The sequence below is a fragment of the Aaosphaeria arxii genome, assembly GCF_010015735.1.
Source record: "Aaosphaeria arxii CBS 175.79 unplaced genomic scaffold BU24scaffold_3, whole genome shotgun sequence".
Taxonomy (NCBI): domain Eukaryota; kingdom Fungi; phylum Ascomycota; class Dothideomycetes; order Pleosporales; genus Aaosphaeria; species Aaosphaeria arxii.
In genome coordinates, this window is record NW_022983476.1 from 329,901 (window position 1) to 355,662 (window position 25,762).

General features: G+C 47.9%; 13 protein-coding genes across 13 annotated transcripts; 8 read left to right on the forward strand and 5 right to left on the reverse strand.

Moving 5' to 3' along the window:
• Positions 1–484: 484 nt before the first annotated feature.
• On the reverse strand, positions 485–2,188 carry BU24DRAFT_490204 (cytochrome P450; the record flags this gene model as incomplete). Its single annotated transcript, XM_033533698.1, has 5 exons — positions 485–777; positions 830–1,443; positions 1,494–1,561; positions 1,614–2,076; positions 2,129–2,188. 5 exons carry the CDS (start codon positions 2,186–2,188, stop codon positions 498–500), a joined length of 1,485 nt encoding a protein of 494 aa, XP_033385275.1. The 3' UTR covers positions 485–497.
• A 497-nt stretch (positions 2,189–2,685) lies between these two features.
• BU24DRAFT_419987 (uncharacterized protein) lies at positions 2,686–4,625 on the reverse strand. The gene has a single exon (XM_033527357.1). The coding sequence runs from the start codon at positions 4,304–4,306 to the stop codon at positions 2,837–2,839; it is 1,470 nt and encodes a 489-aa protein (XP_033385276.1). The 5' UTR covers positions 4,307–4,625; the 3' UTR covers positions 2,686–2,836.
• A 332-nt stretch (positions 4,626–4,957) lies between these two features.
• Positions 4,958–6,582, reverse strand: BU24DRAFT_490206 (MFS general substrate transporter; the record flags this gene model as incomplete). The annotated part of the gene is made up of 4 exons (XM_033533699.1): positions 4,958–5,256; positions 5,312–5,552; positions 5,607–6,327; positions 6,380–6,582. 4 exons carry the CDS (start codon positions 6,580–6,582, stop codon positions 4,964–4,966), a joined length of 1,458 nt encoding a protein of 485 aa, XP_033385277.1. The 3' UTR covers positions 4,958–4,963.
• Positions 6,583–7,009: 427 nt separating this feature from the next.
• BU24DRAFT_419988 (uncharacterized protein) lies at positions 7,010–8,313 on the forward strand (the record flags this gene model as incomplete). The annotated part of the gene is made up of 1 exon (XM_033527358.1): positions 7,010–8,313. A coding segment is annotated over exon 1 (896 nt), but the record flags the coding sequence as incomplete, so codon positions are not given.
• Positions 8,314–9,070: 757 nt separating this feature from the next.
• Positions 9,071–10,080, forward strand: BU24DRAFT_440112 (uncharacterized protein). The gene is made up of 4 exons (XM_033530350.1): positions 9,071–9,156; positions 9,205–9,218; positions 9,270–9,332; positions 9,377–10,080. The coding sequence occupies exons 1-4, from the start codon at positions 9,094–9,096 to the stop codon at positions 10,011–10,013; spliced, it is 777 nt and encodes a 258-aa protein (XP_033385279.1). The 5' UTR covers positions 9,071–9,093; the 3' UTR covers positions 10,014–10,080.
• Positions 10,081–10,181: 101 nt separating this feature from the next.
• BU24DRAFT_140937 (uncharacterized protein) lies at positions 10,182–12,677 on the forward strand. The gene is made up of 3 exons (XM_033521131.1): positions 10,182–11,315; positions 11,364–11,892; positions 11,945–12,677. Exons 1-3 carry the CDS (start codon positions 10,304–10,306, stop codon positions 12,528–12,530), a joined length of 2,127 nt encoding a protein of 708 aa, XP_033385280.1. The 5' UTR covers positions 10,182–10,303; the 3' UTR covers positions 12,531–12,677.
• Positions 12,678–13,006: 329 nt separating this feature from the next.
• BU24DRAFT_440113 (flavin-binding monooxygenase-like protein-like protein) lies at positions 13,007–14,926 on the forward strand (the record flags this gene model as incomplete). The annotated part of the gene is made up of 5 exons (XM_033530351.1): positions 13,007–13,055; positions 13,127–13,210; positions 13,258–13,351; positions 13,408–14,115; positions 14,161–14,926. 5 exons carry the CDS (start codon positions 13,007–13,009, stop codon positions 14,924–14,926), a joined length of 1,701 nt encoding a protein of 566 aa, XP_033385281.1.
• Positions 14,927–15,514: 588 nt separating this feature from the next.
• Positions 15,515–16,766, forward strand: BU24DRAFT_477944 (terpenoid synthase; the record flags this gene model as incomplete). The annotated part of the gene is made up of 5 exons (XM_033533013.1): positions 15,515–15,800; positions 15,846–15,874; positions 15,926–16,185; positions 16,237–16,563; positions 16,619–16,766. The coding sequence occupies 5 exons, from the start codon at positions 15,515–15,517 to the stop codon at positions 16,764–16,766; spliced, it is 1,050 nt and encodes a 349-aa protein (XP_033385282.1).
• Positions 16,767–17,246: 480 nt separating this feature from the next.
• Positions 17,247–19,090, forward strand: BU24DRAFT_345530 (MFS general substrate transporter; the record flags this gene model as incomplete). Its single annotated transcript, XM_033523452.1, has 6 exons — positions 17,247–17,339; positions 17,388–17,583; positions 17,635–17,854; positions 17,913–18,266; positions 18,314–18,687; positions 18,738–19,090. 6 exons carry the CDS (start codon positions 17,247–17,249, stop codon positions 19,088–19,090), a joined length of 1,590 nt encoding a protein of 529 aa, XP_033385283.1.
• Positions 19,091–19,630: 540 nt separating this feature from the next.
• BU24DRAFT_477956 (alpha/beta-hydrolase) lies at positions 19,631–20,582 on the forward strand (the record flags this gene model as incomplete). The annotated part of the gene is made up of 1 exon (XM_033533014.1): positions 19,631–20,582. A coding segment is annotated over one exon (882 nt), but the record flags the coding sequence as incomplete, so codon positions are not given.
• Positions 20,583–20,643: 61 nt separating this feature from the next.
• On the reverse strand, positions 20,644–22,894 carry BU24DRAFT_477962 (polysaccharide lyase family 4 protein; the record flags this gene model as incomplete). Its single annotated transcript, XM_033533015.1, has 4 exons — positions 21,958–22,894; positions 21,847–21,911; positions 20,907–21,799; positions 20,644–20,851 (listed from the first exon to the last, which is right to left on the reverse strand). Exons 1-4 carry the CDS (start codon positions 22,754–22,756, stop codon positions 20,644–20,646), a joined length of 1,965 nt encoding a protein of 654 aa, XP_033385285.1. The 5' UTR covers positions 22,757–22,894.
• A 194-nt stretch (positions 22,895–23,088) lies between these two features.
• Positions 23,089–25,191, forward strand: BU24DRAFT_419990 (uncharacterized protein). The gene has a single exon (XM_033527359.1). It carries the CDS (start codon positions 23,312–23,314, stop codon positions 24,836–24,838), a length of 1,527 nt encoding a protein of 508 aa, XP_033385286.1. The 5' UTR covers positions 23,089–23,311; the 3' UTR covers positions 24,839–25,191.
• Positions 25,031–25,732, reverse strand: BU24DRAFT_140993 (uncharacterized protein). The gene has a single exon (XM_033521132.1). The coding sequence runs from the start codon at positions 25,606–25,608 to the stop codon at positions 25,204–25,206; it is 405 nt and encodes a 134-aa protein (XP_033385287.1). The 5' UTR covers positions 25,609–25,732; the 3' UTR covers positions 25,031–25,203.
• Positions 25,733–25,762: the final 30 nt, after the last annotated feature.

Below are 25,762 nucleotides of genomic sequence, written 5' to 3' on the forward strand. Positions count from 1 at the left end.
ATGGTGTGTGTAGGGTGAGACACAGGCGAAGACGAGGTTTAAGAATGTAAGAGGTGTGAGTGGTGGCGTGTGTGGGACAATGTGGAGAGGGTGGTCACTATTAGTAGTCGCTTGGTGTGCTTGTTTTGTTTTGGCGTCAAGACTCGAGACTCAGGACACAAGAGGAGTTATTGAGCTTGTGAAGGGTATCGATGTGATTCAATATTGCAGGTGACTGAACTGGATACGAGTAGTAGTGGTAATTGTTGGTGAATAAGGTCGTGGTAGTGGACTGTAGTGCGAGTAGATTTACAGCCGGAGGATTCGGTGACGTCGGTCTAGGCCAATCCAGCTATTCCAACACTTAAACGCTAACCCATTACGGAAAAGAGCAATATAAAACCCTATTCACTAGATCACACCGCATGACGAGAATTACTTATACTTTGTTAATCTGCATGCATTAGTTAAGAGAAAGACAACAAATCTCAGGAGATATATTATTATCCTTTATGTCTCTATGCCTCTTCCTGGCCTCCCTTTTCCACTCTAATGTAACAACAATGACCCTTGGGAGATATCAAAAACCGATTGTCCATCTCCATCATGTCATCGCTCATGCAGGAACTCAACGTAGCGCCTCGGCAATGTCTGAAGAACAATGCGGCCCCTAAACGCAATTCCATCCATGCAAGATGTAGACCGATGCATACTCGCGAACCTCCTCCAAATGGCATGAATGCTGCCTTCTGTTGAGAGGTCATTGTTGTCTTGTCCAAGAATCGGCGGCCGTCGAATCTGCATCTGATCAATTATTTGCCCAAGTTGGGGGACTTTCATCGTAACTTACTGAAGGGCATTTGGAAAGATTGAGGAATCTCTGTGATTCGTATATGCTTGCGTGCTGACTTCAACACCCTCTGGAATATGAAATCCGTTGACACTCAGGCCTTGACTGGGTACTATCCGCGGCAACGCTCCTGGTGCAGCTCCATACAGCCTGAGAACTTCATCAAGAATGCTATTCAAAAGCGGAGCATCCTCTAGTTCAGACAGTGTCAGGTCGGCGCTGAGTGATGCGATTTCGCGCTCCAAATCAGCTTGTAGTTGTGGCTGATTCAGTACGGCCCAGACCAAGTATGTTAAAGTGACAGCAGTAGTATCCGAGCCTGCAATGATCAGATTACCGGCCTCAGTCCTGACGTCTTCGTCTCTCAGAGACGCCTTCTCTTGACTATCGCTAGCAGCCACCATTTGTCCAAACAAGTTCATAGCATTGCCCACACCCTGGCGCATGTTGCGAATGGCTAGTGCTCCGTACTCAAAGACAACGTCGTCTGCAGTGACAATCTTCTGTATCCGCTCTGTTGGAATGTAGCGAAGGAGTGTATGGACAAGAGGCAACTCGGCGCGAAGCACGCCTGATAACAATGCTGCTTGAAGCGCGTCAATGTATCCGGTTTGCTGTAGATTCTGTTATTACTGGTCAACTCAGGAGGACGTATTCATCTAACCTTTCCAAGTTCCAACATATGGAAACTCTCTCCAAAGCTCAGATGGGCAATCACATCTGTAGCCATTACTGCATGACCCGGTTAGTGCATTCACGTCGGTTGCGCTCTTCAAAATCTTACGTGTCCACCACTTCAAGACATCGGCCCCCTTCGCCGATCCAACGGCATCCTGTTTAATCTTCTGCACTGCAAGCTCAGCCTTCGACCTAACCTCACTCTCCCAATTCGTCTTCAAATTCGAGTTGCTGAACGCCCTGGCGAAAAGCCTACGTCTCGCCGCGTGCGCATGTGGATCCTGCATAGCGAAGATGCCCGGCTCTCTCGTCGGCGTAAGATTCTGATAGAACTCCGACTTGAGGAATCCAGAGCCGATCTTGTGGATTTTGGCAATGCCCGATATGTCTGAAACGGCGACCTCGCGGGGCGCGATGCGGACAACGCCGCCATAGCGTTGGTGGAGAGCATCGACGTAGAAGATTCGACGGCCGGTGAGGATGTGGTAACGGAGCACTATGTTGGTGTATTTGGAGTACCAAGGTCCTGGAAGTGTCGAGAGAGCTGAGGTGTTGGCTGAGTAGAAAGCCTAGATGTTTCGTCAATATGTTTATATCAAGGGTTCAGAGACGTGGACGAACTTTTATCAAGTACGCAACAGCTGCCAGAACAATGGCCGGAAGAAGTAGATTGGAAGGCATGTCGTGTGGTACAGATAGCAGGATTCGATGCAATCGTTAGGTTTTATTCAATTACGATGGTCTTAATTTCCTTAGCATCTGTTCAAAAACTCGGGATGTGGAGTCGAGCCGCTCTCCTCTTTGTATTGATGGACTACATGATAAGCCACGGCAATATAGTTACAGTCACACAATACATGCACAATGTCTCAAACTGCATCAGATGATGCTAGAAATCCCTCGAATATATCCATGTTGCTATACTTTTTCGTACGAGTGATTGCATCGCAGGGTTTGAAGTCACCCAAGTTGGGGAACTGAGCAACGATGATGGTACTTCATTTTGATAAAGACGTGGGGAAAGGTTCTATTTCGTGGAGAATTCATTGGTTCGGGTCGGGTCGGTTCGGTATATGCGAGTATGTACGAAGTACGACCGTACGAGATATGTGTGTACATACAATACAAGAAAGGCAATTGGCGGGGACCCCACAGAGACATTCTTTACCCCACATCGGGACACCAACGAGAAGCCACCCATATGCAAGAAAGAGTACAGAACAGGTAAGGATTCTCACCATGAAGATTAAAATTATTCTTAATTCTAAGACATATCGTACGAGACATAGGAAATATACAAATACACTCCTTTACACCCGCGATAACAGATCAATACCAGCCGTGGCCAGCCTCTCCAAGTTTTTGCATTTCAGGATTGAGACTGATAAGCCTTTGACCAGGTATAGAGCCAGTCATATGGGACTCAAATATGCCACCAACTGCTCTCCTCCCAACCGATTGAAAGCTATCGTAATCTGCTTTCGTACCAGTAACAGCGCAGTATTCCGGGCTGGCTGTAGGAGATGATCCGTCTCCTAGGTCGCTCCATCTCGTAACTATTAGAGCGTGCTTAAAGCGATTCACCGGGTCGCGTTTGTCTTCTTCCAACCTCAACTCGATCAAATACTCCGTCGGACATTCTGGACAGCGTCGTGCGGGTCGACACTCATCACAGAGTCGAGGCATCATGGAGGGCTTGTGGATCCATTCCTTTAACTCGTGAGGTTTCTTGATTGTTGTGCGAAGGCTCTCTCTCTGAGCAGGGATATGCGAGAGTGCGCATTTGCAGATTCTCATAAGCTCGCCGTCCATCCAATGTGCACAGACAGAGAAGAATGGTGTGTACTCCTCCCGGTCGTACAGGAGCATGCGCTCTGCAGTAGGAGTAAGCTTTGCATCTGCGAAGACCTGACTGCGTATGCGCATTAACAGCCGGCCGTCATGGACCATGTAGCGTGTCTGATGTGACCAACCCGTGCATTTTGATCTCCATCGTCGCTCAAGTGACCTCGCAGCTATTCCGTGATCGTCCGAATGTCTGGCGTGTCTGGTGGCAAGTTGGATGAATGAATATGGCAACTCTCGGTCTCCCGTCAAACGCATCCTGGGCAATACGGAGGCTCGAACGTTGGGGCAATTGTAGAGTGGATTGTTCACGAAGTCTGCTTTTAGACTTTCTTCACCCCATTTCTCCCGGGCATGGTACTTCCCACAGGGGAAACATAGAAGGTGACCAGGCATGTCCCCGTCCATATCATTGAGTAATCGGACTCTGTGGTGATGATTCTGAGAGAGCGAAAGACGACGGAGTGGCTCATGGCCCAACTTCTCGAGGAGCACTGGACTTGACATGACCAATCGTGCAGTGTCCAGAGGATCAAGGAAGCTGGCTATCCTATCCCACACATCCGCCGGTAGCTTTCTTAATACTTCTTGATATCTCTTGCTGATCTGCTTCATCCTCAAAACATCCTTCTCGTCGACCGCCGTGTCAACAGACGAGCGATAACCGTCTCGTGCACCCTCCACCAAGCTATCAAAACTGCCATGATGAGCCAGTCCATGGAACATTTCAGTATGATCCCTGGAGCCGACTAGGGTCGTCGCATCGCTGAAGATAGAGCATTCGCGCTCGCCAAGCTCATTGACTCCCTCCTGTCGGCCTCCAGATTCCCTTGAGATCCTCTTTTGCAGCTTTTGTGGTTTTGGCTGCGGATCGTTGCTTTGCTTAGGGGCTTTGTTGAGCTTTAACTTTCTGCCAATGCGAGAGACTAGTCCTCTTTGTACGTCAACCGCCATGGTGATGACCTGAGATTGTATACACGGTGAAAAATTTCGAATCTTAACACAGTATAGCAGCTAAATGAAAGTAAAGTAATGTCGATGTTGAACAAGAACACTCGTGGCATGCTCCGGAATGGAAATACCTCAATCCGGATGTCTCGGAAGTGACAAAGCGCTGCCCGCAAAATAAGCCAAAGTCATCCTTTTAGACCTATAGAGTCTTTTAAAAAGGTGGAATAACAATTCTTTGGTATTGGGACAGCTACTGTTAATGTTATGTATGCTTTCGACAGTATGTTTGGAGCGTTCGATAGTTCAGCTTCTTTGTTTTGGTACTTCTGATTGGCTGATCCGAAGATGTATGTAGACCAACAATCCCGGAAGACGATGGATACTACGTCACCATCTCTGCTCGCTCGTCAATATTATTTCATAACGACAGGGCTTAGTGTTATCTCGTATGCATAAGCTTCGTTAGTTTGATCATCATTGCTTAATCTTATTGCTTAATTTGCACTGTCATTTCTGTAGTCACATTGCGAGTAGTATCACGAGCTCTCCAGTTGTCTTGTAAACATTCATATAATTATTTTTCTCGATCACACCCTCCATTCCTCCCCCAGTCTCCGGCCCTTCCATCCTCCAGCATTGCCCTGATTCCTTTTTCAGGTCTCAGTAGGCATAGAAGACGCTCTTGCCCTCCGACGCCAGACGCTTATTCTGCACCGTCAACCATACGCGGAGAGCCCATGCACTGGCAATAGTGGCAAACGCAAAGCTAGCGTTGCTGCTCATAGCGATAACGTACTTGGGACCGTCGGACTTCGGATAGAGGTACGGTGTGTATATGAAAGAAGCCATGCTCAACATGTTAATGATCGAGAGGGACGATGCTTTCTTTTCAGACGTCTGGCCGAGAGTCGCGCTGACCCAACCGAGAATAACGGAATTGACCGCATATACTCCTGCAAATCCATATATTAGTGGCGCGAAATGGCGAGGGTACAAGAGAAAACTTACCGGATGCGAAGAGGAAACAAGAGACATAGCGGGCCGCGACGTTGAGTGTTACTGCACTGATGACGAAACCAACTAGAGCAATACCCATCATGATCGTGATGTGCCATGTCCTTTCATTGAACTTTCCGGAGGAGATACCGATGCCGATACCAACTGCGCCAGCCACGAGAGTAGGAGGGCAGGTCAATACGAGTGTAATTGTCTTGTTGAATCCGAGCGATGAAACAACGGTGGGGAAAAACTGTGCATGATTAGCCCCTGTCAGGAAACTTGATAACAAATGATTTCTGCTTACCTGGTTGAAGCTCGTAGCACTCAAGTGCATGTTCTGCATGAACAATAGCACGTAAAGCCTTGGATCCCGAATAGCCTGCATAAATCCTGCTCTGGCGCCCTTGCTTGCTTCCAGGCCGACTGTATCCCTCTGGATGCGATCATGAGCAAGCTGCCTCTGCTCCTCAGTCAACCAGCGTGTTGTGAGAGGATGATCAGGGAGAAGGAAGACCGCAACGACTGCAACACCGAATGTGACTACGCCTTCGATAATGAAGAGCCACTGCCACCCATGCATGCCGTGTTTGTTATCTAGTGTCGCGAATGTTGCAGCTGCGATGAGACCCGAAAATGATGTTGCGAAGATATTGCCGGCATAGAGGATGGATACTCGGGTGGCAATCTCCTTACGGGTGTAGAACAGGGAGAGAATGTACAAAGCGCCTGGGTAGAAAGGTGCCTCTACAATTCCTAAGAAGAAGCGCACTACTACCAGATCTGTGTAGTTTTTGACAAGCGCGGTTAGGGTAGCAACGATAGCCCAAGCCATCATACAACCAGCCATATAGAGAGATGGCCGAACCTTGTTCGAAGACATGAGCATGTTCGATGGGATCTGGGCGAAGAGGTAGCCAACATAAAGGATTGAGATGCAGGTGTTGTACTCAGAGCCGACAAGTTTAAGGTCAGCCTCGAGATTGTTCAGTCTGGCATTTGCAATGGCGTTTTGATCCAATTTGTTCCTGATCAAGTTCAGCAAAGGCGTTGGAGACCCCAAGTAGATCAAGAGCGTACAGGAAATACATGCAAAATAGCGTAGGCATGATTCTGAGATCCAGCTTCTTCACCAAGGCGATTTCTTTGGGATCCGTCTTCGCGACGGCGCCCGAGTAATCTCCATTCATCACACCTTCTGCTTTCTCATCCTTTTCCAACGTTGCGACGTCGTCGACTCTGCATTGAGAGTCTTTCTCCAGATCGTGATTGTCGCGAGCCATCTTTGTGCGGGCTTGGAAGGCTGGGATTGCAGAAGAGAATACTATTTCGTTGCCTTGAGACAGTAGACTGCGCGTATGAGTTGAGCAGCAACTTGAAGGTAAGTTGATCTTGGAAGGATCACCATTAAATATCTCTTATAGCTCTTCCCTGGAAGAATGTTCCCCAGAAACTCCAGAAACTCCACTGCCCCGGACTTTCCCCAGGTATGGGGTAATGAGGATTAGGAACAGTTACATAAAACCTTTCCTTCGTTATTTCTTCTTCCCCGCAAATGACGAAAATTACCAAAGTCCTAAAACGGGGGAGTCCAAGTCCGACTGGTGTTTTGTGGATGTCTTTGGTGCCCACTGGGGTAGTCGGAGTATGTCTTGTCCGGCTAGAAGACAATTGGCGGAGCGGTGGTACTAACCACACAACATCGATCAGGTCGGATTTTCACAAGTCCGGATGAGGAGTCCCCACACGTTCAGACTGGAGACTGGAGACGATCTCTCCACATTAGGAGAAGGGTCCATAGACGATCTGGTGCATCTTCAAATCGTCAAGAGATGTCTACGAGAAAGGATAAAGAGAGATGGATCTCCCTTCTATCGCCCTCATCAACCATTCAATCAATCAACCAAACAAACACATCAAGTGTCAAAACAGTTGAATAAGTCTTTCAATCTTCATTATACAATCATTCCAACATCTTCAAAATGGGTTCCGCTCCACAAGTTCAGCCAGCAGCCCAGATCGACCTTGCTGGGCTCGTCCCCGCACCCGTCACACCCTTCAACCGTGATGGCTCGATCGACTATGCCGCTATTCAACGTCTGGGGTCCTGGCTCGGCAGCATCCCAGGAGTGAAGGGACTCGTCGTTCTCGGACACGCTGGCGAGGGAACCTTCCTTACCCAAGAAGAACAAGTTGATGTCATCAAGGCATTTGTCAAGTCCGTTGACAACAAGATTCCCATCATCGCAGGCATCACCACAGAAGGAACCGAAGTAGCTGCCTTGGAGGCACAGCGTGCAAAGGCAGCAGGTGCTGCCGCTGGTCTGCTGTACCCTTCGCACGGATGGCTTCGATTCGGTTACCAGCCTGGTGCGCCGCAGGATCGGTACAAGGTGGTCTATGAGAAGTCCGGACTCCCCTTGATCTTGTTCCAGTACCCAGACAACACCAAGGCTACATACTCCCTCGACACCCTTCTAGAGATTGCTGCTCAGCCCGGTGTCATCGCCATGAAGAACGGTGTGCGCAACATGCGCAGGTGGGACACCGAGATCCCCGTCATCAAGGCAAAGAACCCAGACCTCACCATCTTGACATGCCACGACGAGTACCTTCTTCATACTTGCTTCGACGTCGACGGAATGCTTGTCGGCTATGGAAACATTGCTCCTGAGCCATTGCTCGAGATGATCGAGGCGGGCAAGGCTCGTGACTACCCAAGGGCCAGGGCCGTCCACGACAGGCTTCTCCCAGTGACCAAGAATGTCTACCACCGAGGATCCCACATGGAGGGAACAGTCGCTTTGAAGCATGGACTTGTGGCCCGAGGAATATTGGAGCATGCGACAGTTCGCAGCGCACTGTTGCCATTGCCTGATGGTGCTGAGCAGGAGATCCATGCTGCTTTCAAGTCTGCACAATTGGGCAACGTCTCATTGAAGAAGTGAAAGGTTCCTGCACCTTTTGGACTCTCATGGGAACGGAACATAGATCGGTACATTTATGATTAGAACTAGTTATGCTTCGAATGACAAAAAATTTACAAATCATCAATATTGCCTTGGGCTTGAGTGCTCGTAGACTTCCATGATTCTTGACCTCCCGACTTCCACTACTTGTGTTATTGCTACATAATTCAGAATAATTCAGAGTAATCTCAGACTAGATGACAGCTTTCGATCTTGTAATTGCCCACATGGCCCTCCTAAATTTATGAGCACACCTCTCAACTGTGTAATTGAAACCCAAAAAAGGTTTCTATGCATGAGCGTACTCCTCAACTGTATTATTAAAAGACTGATAAAACTTTTTTTTGCATATTCACATCAAAACAGCGTGAGGCCTTAGCAAGGGATTGAAATAGCTACATTTGGAAGTGATTTATTTTTTGTGAAAGGTCTGAGAGACATGGGGTAAATCAGTAGGAGAACAAGGCAATTTGATTTCGCCAAGGTCGATCTTGAAGCCGTGATTATCACAAGGAAAAGCTTCCTTCCTGATGATCGTATTAGACCCTGAGCCACCCATTACTGGTATACAGTGTTAGGGGTGCGCCACAAGGAGGTTCTTTTGCATTAGCACGGATGCCACCGGACAAAGGCAAGTCCGACTAGTCTCCGACTCGTCTGATTGGATGATGAGCCGGTAAAATTCAAATCCGACATCACAGATCTGATGTCGCTACACTCTCCAGTGAAAATAGTACGTGTTGACATTTCTATGTTATGTATGGGCTGGAATTGCGAGATTATGGCAATTGATTGAAACAGTCCATCTGTGCTTCGCAATAAGCAATGGATGATCAGGCAAACGTACACCCTATTGCTTGCGAGTCGTGTAGAAATAAGAAAACCAAGGTGTGTGCTTCGATACATCCTATGTTGAATGTCCACTGAGATTAGAAGTGCGACCGTGATCTGTAGGTCCGCAGTAGCATCTGCTTGCCCTCACATTGCTCACTCGATGCAAGTCCTCGGTGCACACAATGCATCTCTACTCGAACTAACTGTCAATATCCGCCAGTCAACAAAAGGTACATAAGCCCCGAAATGCAGAGTTACAATCTAATTTTCCAAGGGGACTGCCATCGGGCTATATAACATTCATTGAGCAGCGTCTTCTTGAAACCGAGATAGTCGTGCTTGATCTGCTATCCGCAATTTATGACGGACATCAGAATTCGATTCCTCCGACAGCGCCCGGTGACGATAAGGCGATAGCAGAACTTAGTGCAAAGCAATCTAAACAGGAAAAACTGGAAGAATGGAGACGTTTTCCATTGCATACGGAACTTGAACGCCTAAAGTGGTTCGAATATAGGCGACGATTACTACACGGACAGGACGTACCAGCACAAGAGCTTGTTTCGCAGGATTACAGTATCCAGCAAGCTCCCCTGGAGGCAAACGTATCAGGGCAAAACTACCCTACGTCTGATCTTTCAAAACCTTCAGATTTGGAACCATTTCGCGGCGAAATCGCCAATCACCTTGAGCCTAGAGCAGTAGACCCAAATAATCAAATTGTGCCATCAATGTCGTCGAATGACCAGGCACTACTTGATATGGAGCCCCTGTACGATAACACAATATCGAATACCTCGCCCTCATACATTGCGCCGATATTGGAGGTCGGAGAGCAGCCCGAAGTACATGAAGGTACTGTGGAAGCGCCACACGGGCTCACCAATGATCGCTGGCGTAAGTATTTCTGAAGAAACCAATCCAACTCAACAAGTGTGTTTCTACCACACATTGTGGACTTCAGAAGTTCAGTCATAGCATTCTCGGTTACTTGATCTCGAGTTGTGCTCGACCTGATTGGAAGTCGGCGTACGTGGAGTCGGCCCTGCCATATTCGACGTGCTAACCCCTTTAGGGCCAAGTCTAGTGGACAACCTCATCTTCCGTCCTGATCAACTCCACTTCCATCCTTTCGACACCAACCTTCCTATCGCTCTCGACAGCTGTTTAATATATCAGGGAATTATGTAGTCTTAAAAATATGCCTGAAACAGCACTGAACGCAAACAAGCGCCGGCAGCGACAAGATGAGGAACAATTTTCGGCTGGAGAAGAGGGGGCGCCGCCACCTGCACGCAGACGACGCACATTTCTACATACCATGGGCCGCCAGCTTCGCGAATTAGGAACTGATGGGACGAGTCCACAAGATAGGAGTAGAGCCACCTTTGGAACTAGTCCGATGGGCCAATCTACCCTTAACACAAACACACAGGGCGAGACCTGTTCTGAGGACCGTGCCGGATCTGGACGTGAGGAGTCCATCGGTGAAGATGACCAACTTCCTTCTGGCACTGGGAAAAGCTCGTCTGAGTGGCTGTGGAAATCTCAAGAAGTGGAATTTACAATGACTCCACCTACAGCTGCTGCCTTCTCTTTCGAAGATCTTCTGGACTGGAGTCAGTGCTATTTCGATCTCTGGCATCCAGCCTTCCCGTTCATCCACGCACCTTCAATGATAGAATACTTCCACAAGATTGAACGAAAACCTTTGTTACCTGCAGCCACCGAAATCGAAGTCTTCCAAGGTGTCATCACGCGTTCTATTATATCAATTGCCACAATGGATCGAAGACACATGAACTTGACGCCAGCCTCGCCATTGCCATCGCATTTGGTGTTTCATTCTTTTAATGACGCCATCGAAAGTGTCCACAAAGTTCTCACACTTGAAAGTTCCATTCATTCATTGCAAGCCTTGGTGAGTGTTGTGATATTCCTAATCACAATGCAAAGGTACAATGCAGCATCTCGACTGGAAAGCCTGGCAGTTCGCCTGTTATTTCAATTGAATTTACACAAATGTCCATTCAAAATGACTGGAAGCGCAAGGGCCGAGGCGAACCTTAGAAAACGTCTATTCTGGTCCATGTTCTGCTTGGATAGATACGTCTGCATTCGTCTTGGTACTCCGGTCGGAATCCGTAGCGAGGATGTTGATGTTTGCCATCTTCATGACGAGCTCCATTTGGCTCAAGGTCACAAGAATACTGGTTTGTTTGGTATATCTAGAGATAAATTCGCCGCTGACATCTCCACAGAACATGATAGCCGTTTGGACTTTCTAGACTTCCTGGCACGTCATGCGAGCATACGAGGCTCGATCATGGAGTTGCGCAATAGCTCATCATTAAATAGACATGTGGCAGGATCGAACCAAACGCTCAATATCGAAATTGAGCACAGCAAATGGTGGAACACAGTGGACGAATACCTGTCAAACGTTGAGTTGACACAAGCACCCGCGATCACAAAGGCTCATCAAGTGACTTTGATCGTGCTCCGATTTGAATCAATATTAGCCCTCTGGCGCTCAGTGCTTGCAACGCCGAATCAAGGGCCGGCATATGATGCAGCTTTGCAGAGGTGTATATCTGCCTCACGGTCTATCATCAACACCTTATACAAAGCTCTTCAGGGATTTGGAGCTTTTGATGGATCGCCAGGACGACATGGCTATCAAACTACGCCGCTATTGTGGCCTTCATTCACCTGGGCAGTCTGGATGAGTACGTTTATCATTATATTCGCAGCTACAGAAGACGAAGTGCCTCGAACTGTAGCTAAGAGGTATTGCACCCATTCAGATCTTTTTGTCAGTTGATCTCTAACCAAAGTTTAGCCTTGCTACCCGAAGCATTTCGATCCTACAGCATCTTGCTCTCCGAAATACCAAATGGCCCGAAGCATGTATCGTGGCCATACGAAAGCTACTCGATCGCATAGATGGAGGAGGCAGTTCTCGCACAGATGGTCCTGAAATGACCTCAACACAATCACGGCAACCTGTTCGACCAATGGGCAATCCTACAGACCCCAGTGCGCGGCCGAATGAGACATCCGTTCCAAACCAGAGCCTCTATCGAGCTTCTAACGACATTGTGTCCACATATCCGTTACATGGAATGTCGGTTTCAAACTCCCAATACCACCCCGTTCAACAATCCTATCATGTCACTACTGATACCGCCTACAACCCTATTTCGTCTATTGACATGGATGCGTTTGGGGTAATCCCATCAGTCACCGGGAGTTCAACAGCAAACCAGGTTCAGAATCTTGCCAGTAGTCACTTGGGAGGTTCAGGAACTTTTCTAGGCATCGCACAGGAGATGTCTGACAACCCTCTGTCCACGAACGAAATCATGCACCTTTTCAACAATACCGACGAACGAGCGCCCTGGTTTAATGAAGCCAATTACCTGTAACCATAGACAGTCATATTCACGAATCTTGTCTACATTCACCCACATCAAAAGCATTTGACACCCTTACGGGCCATCCACCTTTTGTTATCTGCGATAGTTTCTAGCCCAAAGCATGCTTAGCTTAGCTACACACAACAAATACAGTTTGAGCAATCTCTTTCAAGCAGATGCACGAACTTGAATCCACAAAGTTTCAACAGCATGTCAGCATATCTCTCAACAAACATTACATCCAGTGGTGATTACTTCCATAACACAACAAGCAAAATAGTGTACATGCCTTCCAGCGGCTAAATGATACCTAACAGCATGTGTACCAGGTTGCAGAGCTCGGTATCCAATGAGCGGGAGCTTTTAGATTTGGCCAATGTTCATCCGGCGGCGCAGCCGTCAGCCTCACAAGGCACGATCACAATTGAATTGACCTGCACTCTCTCTTCAGCTATTCTATAATTTATTCTACATATGTTATCGAGATGTCCTTCGAAAATGATGCTAGCTTCGACGTTATCGTGGTTGGTGCAGGTTTGTTGAACATATCGATCCTTGTGAGCTACGGCTGACAAACTTTACTGGTCTTTCTGGAATCATCGCAGCACAACGCCTGCTTCAGGCACATCCAGACGCAAACTTAGCCCTCTTGGAGCGTGATCACTGTATTGGAGGTGTATGGAGTGAACGTGCGATGGTCTCACGCAAGGTCATTCACGTACACTGACTGTTATAGGCCGAATCTATCCCAGTTTTTGGTCCCAATGGACACACGGAATTGCTGAATTCTCTGATATGCCGATGGAGCGACCGCCGGCTGAAGACCTCATGTAGGCAATAGCGCACGGCATAGAAGAATCTTTACTAATAAACAACTCCGGAACAGGCATGATCTTTTTCGAGCGAAGTATACAACAAAATACCTCGAAGACTACGTCGACTCGAAGAGCCATGCCGGAAAGACATTGCGAGACAGAGTACAATTTAACACGGAGGTCCAATCTATCGAGAAAATTGATGAAAAATGGCAATTCCGTTGCGCCAATACAGTAGACGGCACTCAGAGAACAATGATCTCCTCGAAAGTCATGATGGCGAACGGACAGGCTTCGCTTCCCAACGTGCCCAACTTCCCCGGGAAGGGAAATTTCCAAGGAAAGATCATTCACTCCATTGATTTTGGACAGTCCGACGTTATAAAAGACAAGTCCATAAAGCACATCGCCGTTATCGGGGCGGGGAAATCTGCCGCTGACATGGTATACGAAGCAGTAAAGGCAGGCAAAACTGTTTCATGGATCATAAGAAAGACGGGAAATGGGTCACTTGGTGCTGCAGCGTTTGCGCCCATTGACCTGCCTACTCCTTATAGAAACGGCGTTGAAGCATCGCAAGCACGAATCATGGCCTCTCTGCAGCCATCATATTTGATCTCCGAAGGCTCATGGTGGTCATACTTTCTTCATAGCACTCGTATCGGTACGATGCTAGTGAGCAAAGTCTTTTCTCTCTTGGATAAAGCTGTCCGCGACTATGCTGGCTACAAGGAAAGAAGAAGCGATAAGGGCTTCGAAAAGCTGGAATACGACAATGAGTGAGTATCTTACTCCAATTCGTGCAAATTTCTAACAAATCATAGCATAATTTGGCAGAATGGAACTGCTGGTGGCTGCCATTTTTCAGACTTCTGGAGTCTCGTGGCTGAGAAGGTATACGTTCATCGCGGTAACGTCAAGTTTCTAAGTGGCAGAGAGTTGTATCTTGACGACGAAAATGAAACCCACTTTCCCTGTGATGCCATACTTTGTGGAACTGGTTGGCAGAGTGGGCTTGGGGTATTCGACAACACTACCCTCAAGGATCTAGGTCTGCCTTTTCCCAAGGACGTCGAATCACAAGAAGAGAGTTCAAAATGGGCCAAGCTCGAGGCAGAAGCAGATGAGGAAGTCCTCAAGCGGTTCGTCATGCTCAGGAATCCTCCCAAGCACTATCACAAGTACGAAGACAGAACGCCGTATAGACTCTATCACACACTGGCTCCCGTACACGATGATTCCATACTATTCATGAATCATATCGTTGCAGGTGCGAAATTGTTTGCTGCGGAGGCGCAGGCTATCTGGGCTGTGGCATATTGGGACAAAGCCATCAAGCTTCCTTCTGTTGCAGAGCGAGAGAAAGACATTGCGCACATGGTTGCATGGAACCGGCGACGATACCTCTCGAACGGCGAACTTGGGCATTTTGCTGCATTTGATAGTGTGCCTTACGTAGACAGACTGCTGGATGAGATTGGCGTGACGGCTCATCGAAAGAAGGGCTGGCTCGCGAATATGTTTGCTCCTATCAGGCCTGCCGATCTCGGGAAGGTATGGCAGGAGTATCTCACAAGCCAACAGAAGTGATTGACTCCATCCTGGAGGAACAGATATCCACAGGGATTCAACTTAGACTAGGAGTTGATTTGATCAAGAGCCTGACAAATGCAAAAAGGTTACGTAGGTTATACTGTGCCGCAATAATACATGTTCTCTTGCTAGAGTTAACTTTGCCTTGGCTAGTGGAAGATAACGCGCACGCCCTTGGAATCTGCTCGCGGAAGAGGGACGACGTAGTCATGTACCGCTGTCACATCTGACTCATCTATTGGCAGGCGAGCCAGTATGGTCAAGTCTGTGGGACTTTGTTCCTGATCCGAATGAACAAGAATCTACTGGCAGTACTTTCAATGAGATCCTACGAGGCAGCCACTGATGTGAGATTGCGGCACTCGTCATTCTCTGCGCTAATGATACGAGGGGCTATTGCAATGTAAAGAGGACAGCGGCATTTTGACTAAGTATAAAAAGAATAACTTGATGCCGGTCCCCGGAATTCCTACGCGGAAAAAGCTTCTGGTGATATCAGCATCTACTTCCATACCTTCTTGGAATCTTTAAACTCCACGCTCCCAGACTGTGACTTCTTAACGCTCGTTACCCTTAACGGGAAATATGTCGGCCATAGAATATCGCTATTCTACTCTTCTGACTCCATCTCAAGATGAGACTGGTGGCCTTTGTGATGGCATTCCCGTACGCAAGCACATCGACAGTGATCTAGAAGAAATTGGAACATTCAAGGCGCAGCAAGACTGGATGAAGTACGTTCAAGAAGTACAGAACTACAAGGGAGGCCTAGGTCCTAAGCATAGTTTTATGGCCGTCTCACTCCCAGAATGTCTACCTGATAGGTTCGAGATTGTTTCGTATGCAAATGAGTTTGCATTTCTCCATGACGGTATGCAAATCTTTGGTAGGCTAATCTCGCGCTTACTCTTCATAGATGTTACGGATATACTGGACCAAGAAAATGTACGTGATAAATTGATGCGCCTAGTCACAATATACTAACATTTAAGAAAGGCCGACATCGAGAATGACGAAGTATTGGAGGCATTTCTGGAAGGAGCGCGAAACGGTAGCATTGATGCATTAAAGTGTGGGAAGCGTCGAATGCAAGCGAAGATATTAAACACGATGATTGCTATCGACCGACCACGAGCGATGGTTGCCGTGCGTGCCTGGGCTTCCTTCATGGAGCAAGGAGCCGGACGGCAGCACCATCGTCGATTCTGTGGCCTAGATGAATATCTACCCTACCGTTGCGAAGATGTTGGACACATGTAATGCCCCAACGCCCAAATAACGTTTTTCATTCCTGATGCGCCATCTAGGTTTTGGTATGCACTGGTCACATTTGGGTGCGCCATAACCATCCCAGAAAACGAGACAAGTTTGTGTGCGGAACTTGTGGTTCCTGCTTTGACAGCAGCGAGTCTTACGAATGATCTTTTTTCTTACGAAAAAGAACTTGAAGCTGCTCAATTGGCAGGACTTCCAGATGTTGTCAATGCTCTTTGGGTGCTCATGCATGAGCACAATATCTCGTTAGAGGACGCAAAGTTGAGATGCCGTTTGCGTATTAAGAAAGAAGTAATGGAGTATTCTCGCATCGTCAAAGAAACCTTGGTTCGAAATGATCTCTCAAAGGAATCGAAAAGGTACATCGAGCTCATGCAGTATAGCATTAGCGGAAATGTGATTTGGAGCCATCAGTGTCCAAGATATAATAAAACAGCACAATACAATGAGCGCCAATTACAACGGGCAAGGCAGGGAATCGCAGAAAAGCATACCCTCGGAACGTCCCAGAATGGCTGTCTGGCACAGGCGCGGGGGTCTTGCGCGCCACACAGCAATGTGAGATAGAAGGACGCTTATGCGAATTGGATGTCGCGAGTTCCCAATAGTTGGCCCGGCTAAATTGCTACTGGGAATTAAATTGATACTTATCCCCTGCGACTTGGTCCCTCAGGACGATCGGTGATGATGGGCGAATGTTGTGTTACTTAACAAGTGCTTGATTGGCCCGCATTTCCTATTAGAGATGGCACCTTCCGGCCTTCTAGACGGAATACTGGCGACGCTATTGTACAGAGGGTTGGCACGTCGGGCTGGCCACCTGCTAACTTCATGTATGTTCTATTCCGAAAGTGTCTATTTAAGAGTGTACGGTAGCCAGTAAACTATCTTAATGCTCGCGACAAACCTCGCGAAGGCACTGCTGTGGACATAAAATACTAGCAGTGGGCTAACCCAACGTGCCAACCCTCTGTACTTTATTGAGACTATCACCATGAGTAAGGAGACTGATACAGACAATCGCGGGACTGATTCATCGTCAATGATCGGAGAACATGAATATCCAAGCACCCCGCGACTGGTAGCGATAATCGCGTCCCTTGTTCTTAGTATATTTCTTGCATCATTAGACACAGTGAGTTAAAGCAACTATCGAAGACTCTACTCATCAAAACACTAATAGACAATTATCACTACTGCTATTCCTTCAATTACCAAAGACTTTCATAGTCTCGAGGATGTTGGTTGGTACGGTTCGGCCATGTTCTTCCCTTTGGCAGCCACACAATCATTATGGGGCAAATGCTACAAATACTACCCCGTCAAGCTTGTGTTCCTCCTAAGTATTATCATTTTCGAAGGAGGCAGCCTGATTTGCGGTATACTCTTCTTCTCTTTGCGCGGTATATACACGTAGCTGATCATCAAAGCCCTTGCTAAAGGAAGCAACGCATTTATCGCCGGACGGGCAATCACCGGCGCAGGTTGCGCTGGTACCTTCTCAGGATGCTTCATCATTATTACTTTTTCTTCGAGGCCGCGCCTACGGCCAGCAATGACTGCCTCATTATCAGCAACCTTTGCGGTAGCTTCTGTCGTGGGACCAATAATCGGAGGTGCATTCACGCAACACGTGAGTTGGAGATGGTGGTAAGAAAACCAGAAGATTCTGTTGAGACAGAGATAAACAGAGACTAAAACCGAGTAGTTTTTACATCAATCTCCCGTGTGGAGCCGTCGCAGCTATTGTCGTGTTTTTCGCCTTCCAAGCCCCCAAAGCTGCATCGACAACACCGGCAACCCGAAAGGAGAAATTGTTGCAGATGGACTTGATCGGAGTTTTTCTAATATGCACTAATATGATATGTTTCACAATCGCCCTACGGTGGGCTGGTGGCGAGAAACCTTGGAATAACCCAGAGGTCATTGGTGTAATAGTGGCTGCATTAGTACTCCTCATTATGTTTGGTGTCGATCAGTGGTTCCAAGGAGAAAGGGCACTCATGATTTCAAGCCATTTAAATAACAGAGTCTTACTTGTCGGTACTGTCTTTGAATTCTTGTAAGAATGATCCCCCCAAATACAACAGGATTCTAACCTAGCCTCAGTATCGCTGGCTGTTTCAATCTCGCCCTCTTCTACTTGCCCATATACTTTCAGGCAGTTAGACGCGTCTCGGCCATCTCATCTGGTATTCGCCTCATCCCGGTAATACTAGGTCTAACGATCGTTCAAATTGCGATTGGCACCGTGATCATAGTTAGTGGGATGCACAATCCATTTTTGATCATAGGACCCGCAATTGCAGCTGTAGGATCAGGGTCGTTCACGATATTGAACGAAAATTCTAATCCAGCCGCTTGGATTGGTTTCCAGGTCATCCTTGGAGTAGGCGTAGGGCTATGTTTAACCATTCCAATCATGCTATCACAGGTTGTAGTAAAACCACAAGATGTCGCAACAGCCACATCACTTATCATCTGTAAGCTCTACTACCTCTCGAAGACCATGATTTAAATTAACCAAATCTAGTTGCACAATCAATGGGAAGTGCATTTTTGCTTCCCGTTGCTCAGGCGGTTTTTCAGAATGAGATTATCAAGAGCCTGGGTCAGCTGGTGCCAGATCTTGATCCATTATTTGTTCTCGCGATGGGTGCAAGTAACGAAGCAATTTCTGGTCTTCCAAAAGCGAATGTAGGGGGCGTTATCCTCAGTTATGGTAGTGCCTTGAGTTCAACGTTTGTGATTGGTGTACCCTTTGCTGGGGTAGCCTTAATTGTCAGTCTCTTCATGCCTTGGTTTAATTATCATGAAGCTACCAGCTTGTCATTCACAGAAGAGGGACCATTAGACGGGGTGATAAACGAGAATGGTGATAAATAAGGGACGAGGAAAGCTGTAATAGCGAAGCCGTGACTGGTATAATCTATTGTGACCAACGTTGCATAACTTGATTCCCGGAAATTAATGGAGCTCATGGAGTTAAGTGATTTTCACACAAAGCATGGGCATTCGTTCGAACAGAGTCCGTATCTTGGACACGGGTAATTTTGGTCCTTGACCTTGGCATTCGAATAGAGGTATATATGTACGTCTGTCACTGTGCCTGCATGCAGGACATTTGCGTCTATCATCTTGCCTTCCTCAGTATGGAGCCCAGGCCATCTGATGAGCGCATCGCGGCTTCCCAGGACTATACATCACAGCAAGGAGATCCCGAATTGAACGAGGTAAGACTATAGCCATGATCATAATAACATATTCGTTATTGAGGCAGAGTCTGATATCATACTGTAGCTACTCCCGAACACTGGCCCTTGGCCTGACCCACCCTTCACTGATACAAAGCAATGTCGAGAGGTCTTGGACTACGCAGACAACTTGCTCGTCAAAGCGCTCGGCCCACCTCCACTGGGATTATACGAAGAAACGCTCGAGATCCCAATAAGAGATGACTATACCTCTAAAGCTCTATTGACCCGACCGACCTTTACCACTAATCCCGGCCCACTAATCGTGTTGTTGCATCCTGGTGGTTTCTTTCTCGGCAGTCCAGCTAAGCTTACCATGTATGCCCGACCTCTTGCACAGCTATTCAATGCATCCGTCCTTTGCCCCTCCTATCGATTTGCGCCAGAGCATCCATTTCCAATTGGTGTGGAGGACGCTTGGTCAGCAGTGAAGTGGGCGGCGAGACATGCACCAGAACTCGGAGCCGACCCGAGCAAAGGATTCCTCATCGGTAGCATGTCTAGCGGAGCCAATTTTGCAGTCGCACTCACCAGGCGATCAGTGGAAACTGGACTCCAGCCTCCTGTAACGGGTACATGGGCACCAAACCTGATAGCATTCAATGGAGAAGCCTGCATACCGGACGAATATAAGGAGCTATGGAAGAGCCATGAACAACACAGCGATGCTCTTGTCATCGACAGCCGAAAGGCCGCCACGATCTGGAAATACTATAAGCCCTTGGCAGCTTCGCCAATGTTTAATCCTCTCGCTCAGCCATTGGAGCAATTCATTTCAATGCCGAAGGTGTTTCTCCAGGTTTCTGGTCATGATCTCTTTCGTGACGATGGGCTTATCGTCTCGTATGCACTTCAAGATAACGGGGTACCTGCAAGATTGAGAGTGTATCCTGGTGTATGCCATTCATTCTGGGGTTTCGCACCTAAACTGGCAATTTCGAAAAGATTCTTAGCTGACATTGTTGAGGGCTTTGCATGGCTATTGGAATTGGATACAAGAAGCTTGGACCGTAATTGGGAGACCATGATATCAGTTCCTTCTGTAAAGCTCTGAAAGTGACTTTACAACGCGGAGGGAAATTAGATTGTCCGATAAGGTGATAGGGATACAGAGAGAAGCCCAGAGAGAGGGGGTGGAAGAATTGTTTGAGTATGAGACTGCATCTCTGCTATCTACCTAGGTCCCTATTTCACCTCCAAACGCAATGCATCATATTGCACATAAACACTCTCTGGAAGCAGAGCGCTTTCATAATTCGTACCTTTGTATGGAAGGCTGAGTACAAAGGTGTTTTCGCCTGCCTTAAGTAGTGTTGAATTGAACTCGAACTTATGTGCCAGGGTGTAGCAAATGACGGCCGATCGAACAGCACAGGAACTACTCTGCCAATATCTGCGAGATGGTGAGATGACGAGTTGGGAATTATTAGAACTGCAGATAGACTTACGGGATCACCCAGGGCTTCAAGTCTCGGCCGTTTACGTTCACGGTATATGGCAGGTTTGAGTACGGCTCGCTCGCGTTGTATACATCAGTGTTGCCAGCAGCCGTCTTAGCTCCAGCTAGCTGAACTGTAAATGTAGCGGTTGACCTGTTCTTCAGTTGGGCTTCGGTTACATCGAATAGAACTGTCCAGTTATTGATGTTGTCGTACACTGGATTGGGTCGGACATAGTTTGCCTTGCCTCCGAAAACACTCCAGTGGACGTAGTTCAGGGCTTTGGCTGGGTCATCCTTACCAACCTTGTATGTGACGCCCTTTGGAAACTCATCAACAAAATCATACGCAGCCCAGTACACCCGGTACTCTTGTGGGTGCAGCGATCTATCGGAGGGAGCATAGCCATGTCGGAACTCCCCAGAGCTTTTGTCTGGCGTGCCGATTCGCCAAAGTTCAGTGCCTGCTGTCTCCGGAGTCCACTTTGCATCAATCGTGGTGGTTTTGCCTTCAGATATGAGGATGTCATCCTGTACGTAGTCTCCGAAGATACCATGTGCATATACTGTAAGACGGTATTTTCCCGCCTTCACGCGAGGAATGGATACTTTGCCAGCCTTGTCGATATTGGCCCAATACTGGTATGCTTTCGGGTCAAGAACGTTGTCCTGAAAATCCACTCCGCTCTGAGCTAGGACGGCAATGGGATCCGTGGCACCTTTCGGTAGGTTAATCTTGCCCTTCAAGGTCCCTCGTCCGGATGTCGGAACGTAGTTGGGCACATGTTGCGCGATTGAATCGTAGAAGTCTGCGTTCCAGTCGGGCTTTGCGTATTGTTCTGCATCACGCCGAAGATCTGCGAGCGGCGTCTTGGGTTTGCCTTTGTTGAAGTGAAAGTATTGCTACAGTTCTTTAGCAGGTAAGCAGCAAGCATAGTCGAAGCACTTACTGGCCCAAACGTTCTGTCGAAACCGTCGGTAATATTTGGGGTGCCATCGCCATGATGATTAGATACTGATGGGATTAGCTTAGTCCGTGGGGATCAGCTCATATGATTTACCCATGTAATTATAAACGATACCATCAACGACAAGATCCGAGTGAATCGGACCGCCAAAGTACGTGTCGACGGTATTGTGTACAAGCCAGGCACCATAAGTAGAGCCATCCTTGCTTGCGCTTCCATCCGCGTACATGCCGTGAGCTTTATGGTCCCGCCAGGTATCCTGGAATGTGTACTTGGTGAAATAATCAGCCACTCCTTTTACATAAGGATCGTCGCGATGCGCTAGCCACCAAGTTGCATCCTGTACGACAACTTGACCGTCGGTATTTGGTCGAGGTGCGTCGAATTCCTCATTTGTGACAAAATGAGTAAAGAGATTTGGCGAATGGTTCGGACGGAGAAGAGTTCTAAATTCTTGAAGATTTCGTAGAAACGGCGTCTCCTTGTTGTTATACACGAGACGACTGAATGTATGAAGGCCAGTTTCCCCTTCGCGGAGAAAATAGTATTGTTCGAGTCGTTGCTTGGTGGCAGTGTAGGTCTCTCCCATGATGATCCCGCCATACTTTTTCCCTGTACTGTCTTCCCCCTGGACAAGCTTGAAAGTGGCACCTTTGCTTCCAGGTGTGTAGAACCCCGATGGTGTGCAATAACAATCCAGGTAAAGTGTGCCGGACCCTAGAAGATCCTGGCCGTCGAGTGTAAGCCCATCGACCTTCCCAGTCTGCTTGCTCACGGTTGCATAGAGGCGGTCGTTGGCGATGGTAAGGCGGCTATCATTTTCTGTTGCATTAAGAATTGCGAAAACTCCTGGTAACAGGAATTGGGCAGTGATGAGTGCCAGGAATCGCATCTTTGATGAGTCTTCTGGAATACGAGATGTGGAGGCATGGTGATAGGATTTCAATGAGGTTTATGTAGATTTCAATGATTAGTTCAGGTAAATTAAGAGCCAGTGACCCCTCAAGGTAATTATATTTCAAGGTTCGATGGCATACATCCGGTTGGTGCACAAATTGGAGTTCCTGCGCTGGTGCATGTAGATCCGGGGTAGCCAATCACGGCTCGGGACATTTCCAACCGAGCCTTATCGCTCCCTCTCCATCCGGCATAGACCAGTGATGGGCTGTTCACGTGCATCATTGACCTTCGTCATTGCGTGACACTGATCGTCACTGTCTAGCCGACACCTACAAGAGATGGATCCTCAGACCTTCATCGACGTGCGTCCCTATACACCGCAACGTTCGCCATCATATTGTCCTGCCCTCTTCTCACTAGTATCATCGAGGTGTTTCTGACGGTCCTGTTTCTGACTGTCCCGGCTTTGGCCAGCATTCTATCTCAAGGCTTCGTGTAGTGTTATCTTTGATTTGACTCATTGTCCGGCGGGCAAAGTCAACCCAAGATGAGCCATGACCCTAGCATCGACATGCCCAGAGAAAACAGTCCATTATTGGCAGCATACCAGGAATCGCCGGAGGCAAACGTCGCAAAAGATGAAGTCATCACATTTCACCCAGATGACCCCGAGGACCCTAGGAACTGGTCTTGGTACCGCAAATGGCTCATGATTGCTGCGATAATACCCATAGATTTGAGTGTTAGCTGGGGGGCTTCCGGGTTCTCTCCAGCAGCAGCAGATTTTGCCAAAGATCTGAACGTATCTCCCCAGGTAGCGACGCTAGGATTGAGTCTCTACATCCTTGGCCTTGCTTTCGGACCCATGAGTTTGGCACCGCTGTCTGAGTATTTCGGCAGACGGCCTATCTATGTCTTTTCATACGGCATTTTCCTCGTTCTGCTCCTAGGAACTACCTTTGTCGAGAACTTGGCGGTATTCTTCGTCTTGAGATTCTTCTCTGGGTACTTTTCGTCTGTAACCATTTCGAATTTTGGCGGCACTATCGCAGATCTTTTCCATCATCATGACACTGGACCGGCTATGAGCTGGTTTCTCTGGGCTGCAACGGGAGGCTCGCCCACCGGTTTCGTTCTATTCTCCTTCATCGCCAAAGGCAGATCATGGCACGGAGTTTTCCGCGCAATGTTCTTCATCTGCTTTACATTTTGGGTGATTATGGCAGGGGCACTGTACTACCTGGGCGAAACGAGACACAGCGTCCTGCTTCTACGCAGAGCTAAATCACTACGAGCTACCACCGGAAACGAAGAATTGAATGTGTCCGACGAGATGAAGCAGCGAGGACCAAGGCAATTATTCGGCACAGCACTCACTCGGCCTTTCCGTTTTCTTGGTAGCGAAGCAATCGTTCAATTCAGTGCTCTTTACAACGGATATCTATACGGTCTATCTTTCTTATTCAACGGCGCATTCCATCTTATCTTTGGTCCTAATGGATACGGTTTCGACGTGGTTGGGGTCGGTATTTGTTTCGTTGGTATCGTTGTTGGCATCTGCGCTGGACTGCTTACGAACACATACCAAGAACGATACTATCAAAAGCAAGTTTCGCTGTCCCAGAATCATGACGCTCCCGAGGCGCGCGTTCACCTTGCCAAACTGGCGGCGATCGTCCTACCTGTCTCACTTGTAGCGTTCGCTTACACGGCGGACCCTTCGATTCCTCCAGTCGTACCCGTTATTGCATCGGCATTTTGGGGCTGGTCGTTCTACACATTAATCCTCATGACCTTGACATATACAGAGGATGCCTATAAAACGTACTCCGCATCTGCGCTTGCAGGTATTGGCCTCGTCAGGAACTTGGCTGGTTCTGCATTTCCACTGGCTGGAAGACGCCTCTTCGTCAATCTCGGAACCAAGAATTCCTGCCTCATCCTTGCGGCTATGTCGGTGGTCATGATTCCCATTCCTTTTATATTGACGAGATATGGAATTGCTCTAAGAAAGAAAAGTCCCTGGGCTGCACACCATGTTGAGGAGGACGAGGAGGAAACTGGAGATGCTTAATGAGATATGACAACTTCGCTTTCTTTACATGGCATCACGAAATTAGACTGCATACTAGATATATCGTTCATCCTTTAAAGTATGCTCTTATCATTTGATTCTTACATAGCATAGGCTGCAGCCTTGTAAATCATTACGTCTAGTTGCAAGCCCACAACATATTTTTGGGACTACAAAGCTGCAAAAGTACAGCTCTCAAATGGAAATAGAATTGCCAACCAAAAGATGCACCGAAACCATGATGCTGTATCCAATGGAAATGCCGGAACCCCAGAGTCCAAGAACCAACGCCTTCAAATGCAAAGATCCTTCCCAATTCTCGTTCGCAACCCCCTATACCCATCCCCCAAATTCACACTACCTCATCAAACCATCCCAACAACACACCCCCAAACCATCACCCCAACACCCATCCAAGCCCACATCGAGTTCACCCTCACGCTTCCGCCGCCGGAACCACTCGCCCCATCCACCGCATTGAAACACGCAAAACTCGGTCCTCCCTTCCCATCACCACCACCACCTCCCTCCGCAAACTTCCCCTCCAGACACCTCGAGACTTCAGACCAGTTATCCGTCGTACAATACATGTAGCACTCCGCGCTGTCGCCGGGGGAACCGTATGTGGTGATGGGGTTGATGTGGCCATTGCAACATACGTCGAGGTAGGTGGAGTTTGAACCACCGAGGGGAACGGCGCAGGTGGATGTTGTTGTCGTGGGTGGGTTGGGGATGGGCGAGGTGAATGTGCAGGATTGGGGGACTGTCATTTTGAAGTTGGTGAAGTTTTGGCTTGTAGTCTATGGTGGAAAGTTGAAGGCTTTGTGGAGAACTGCGCGGCTTTTTCGATATTGGGTTTTGATTTCCGGTTGAGATGCTTTTAGACCCTGACAGCACAGGAATGGAAATGTTGTCTAAATGAAC

Coding starts and splice junctions, on each gene's coding strand:
- BU24DRAFT_419987 (XM_033527357.1), bottom strand. CDS start 4,306: ATGGCGGTTGACGTACAAAGAGGACTAGTCTCTCGCATTGGCAGAAAG.
- BU24DRAFT_440112 (XM_033530350.1), top strand. CDS start 9,094: ATGGATGATCAGGCAAACGTACACCCTATTGCTTGCGAGTCGTGTAGA. Junction 9,333..9,376: donor TATCCGCCAGTCAACAAAAG/GTACATAAGCCC, acceptor TAATTTTCCAAG/GGGACTGCCATCGGGCTATA.
- BU24DRAFT_140937 (XM_033521131.1), top strand. CDS start 10,304: ATGCCTGAAACAGCACTGAACGCAAACAAGCGCCGGCAGCGACAAGAT. Junction 11,316..11,363: donor TCAAGGTCACAAGAATACTG/GTTTGTTTGGTA, acceptor ACATCTCCACAG/AACATGATAGCCGTTTGGAC. Junction 11,893..11,944: donor CCTCGAACTGTAGCTAAGAG/GTATTGCACCCA, acceptor ACCAAAGTTTAG/CCTTGCTACCCGAAGCATTT.
- BU24DRAFT_419990 (XM_033527359.1), top strand. CDS start 23,312: ATGAGCCATGACCCTAGCATCGACATGCCCAGAGAAAACAGTCCATTA.
- BU24DRAFT_140993 (XM_033521132.1), bottom strand. CDS start 25,608: ATGACAGTCCCCCAATCCTGCACATTCACCTCGCCCATCCCCAACCCA.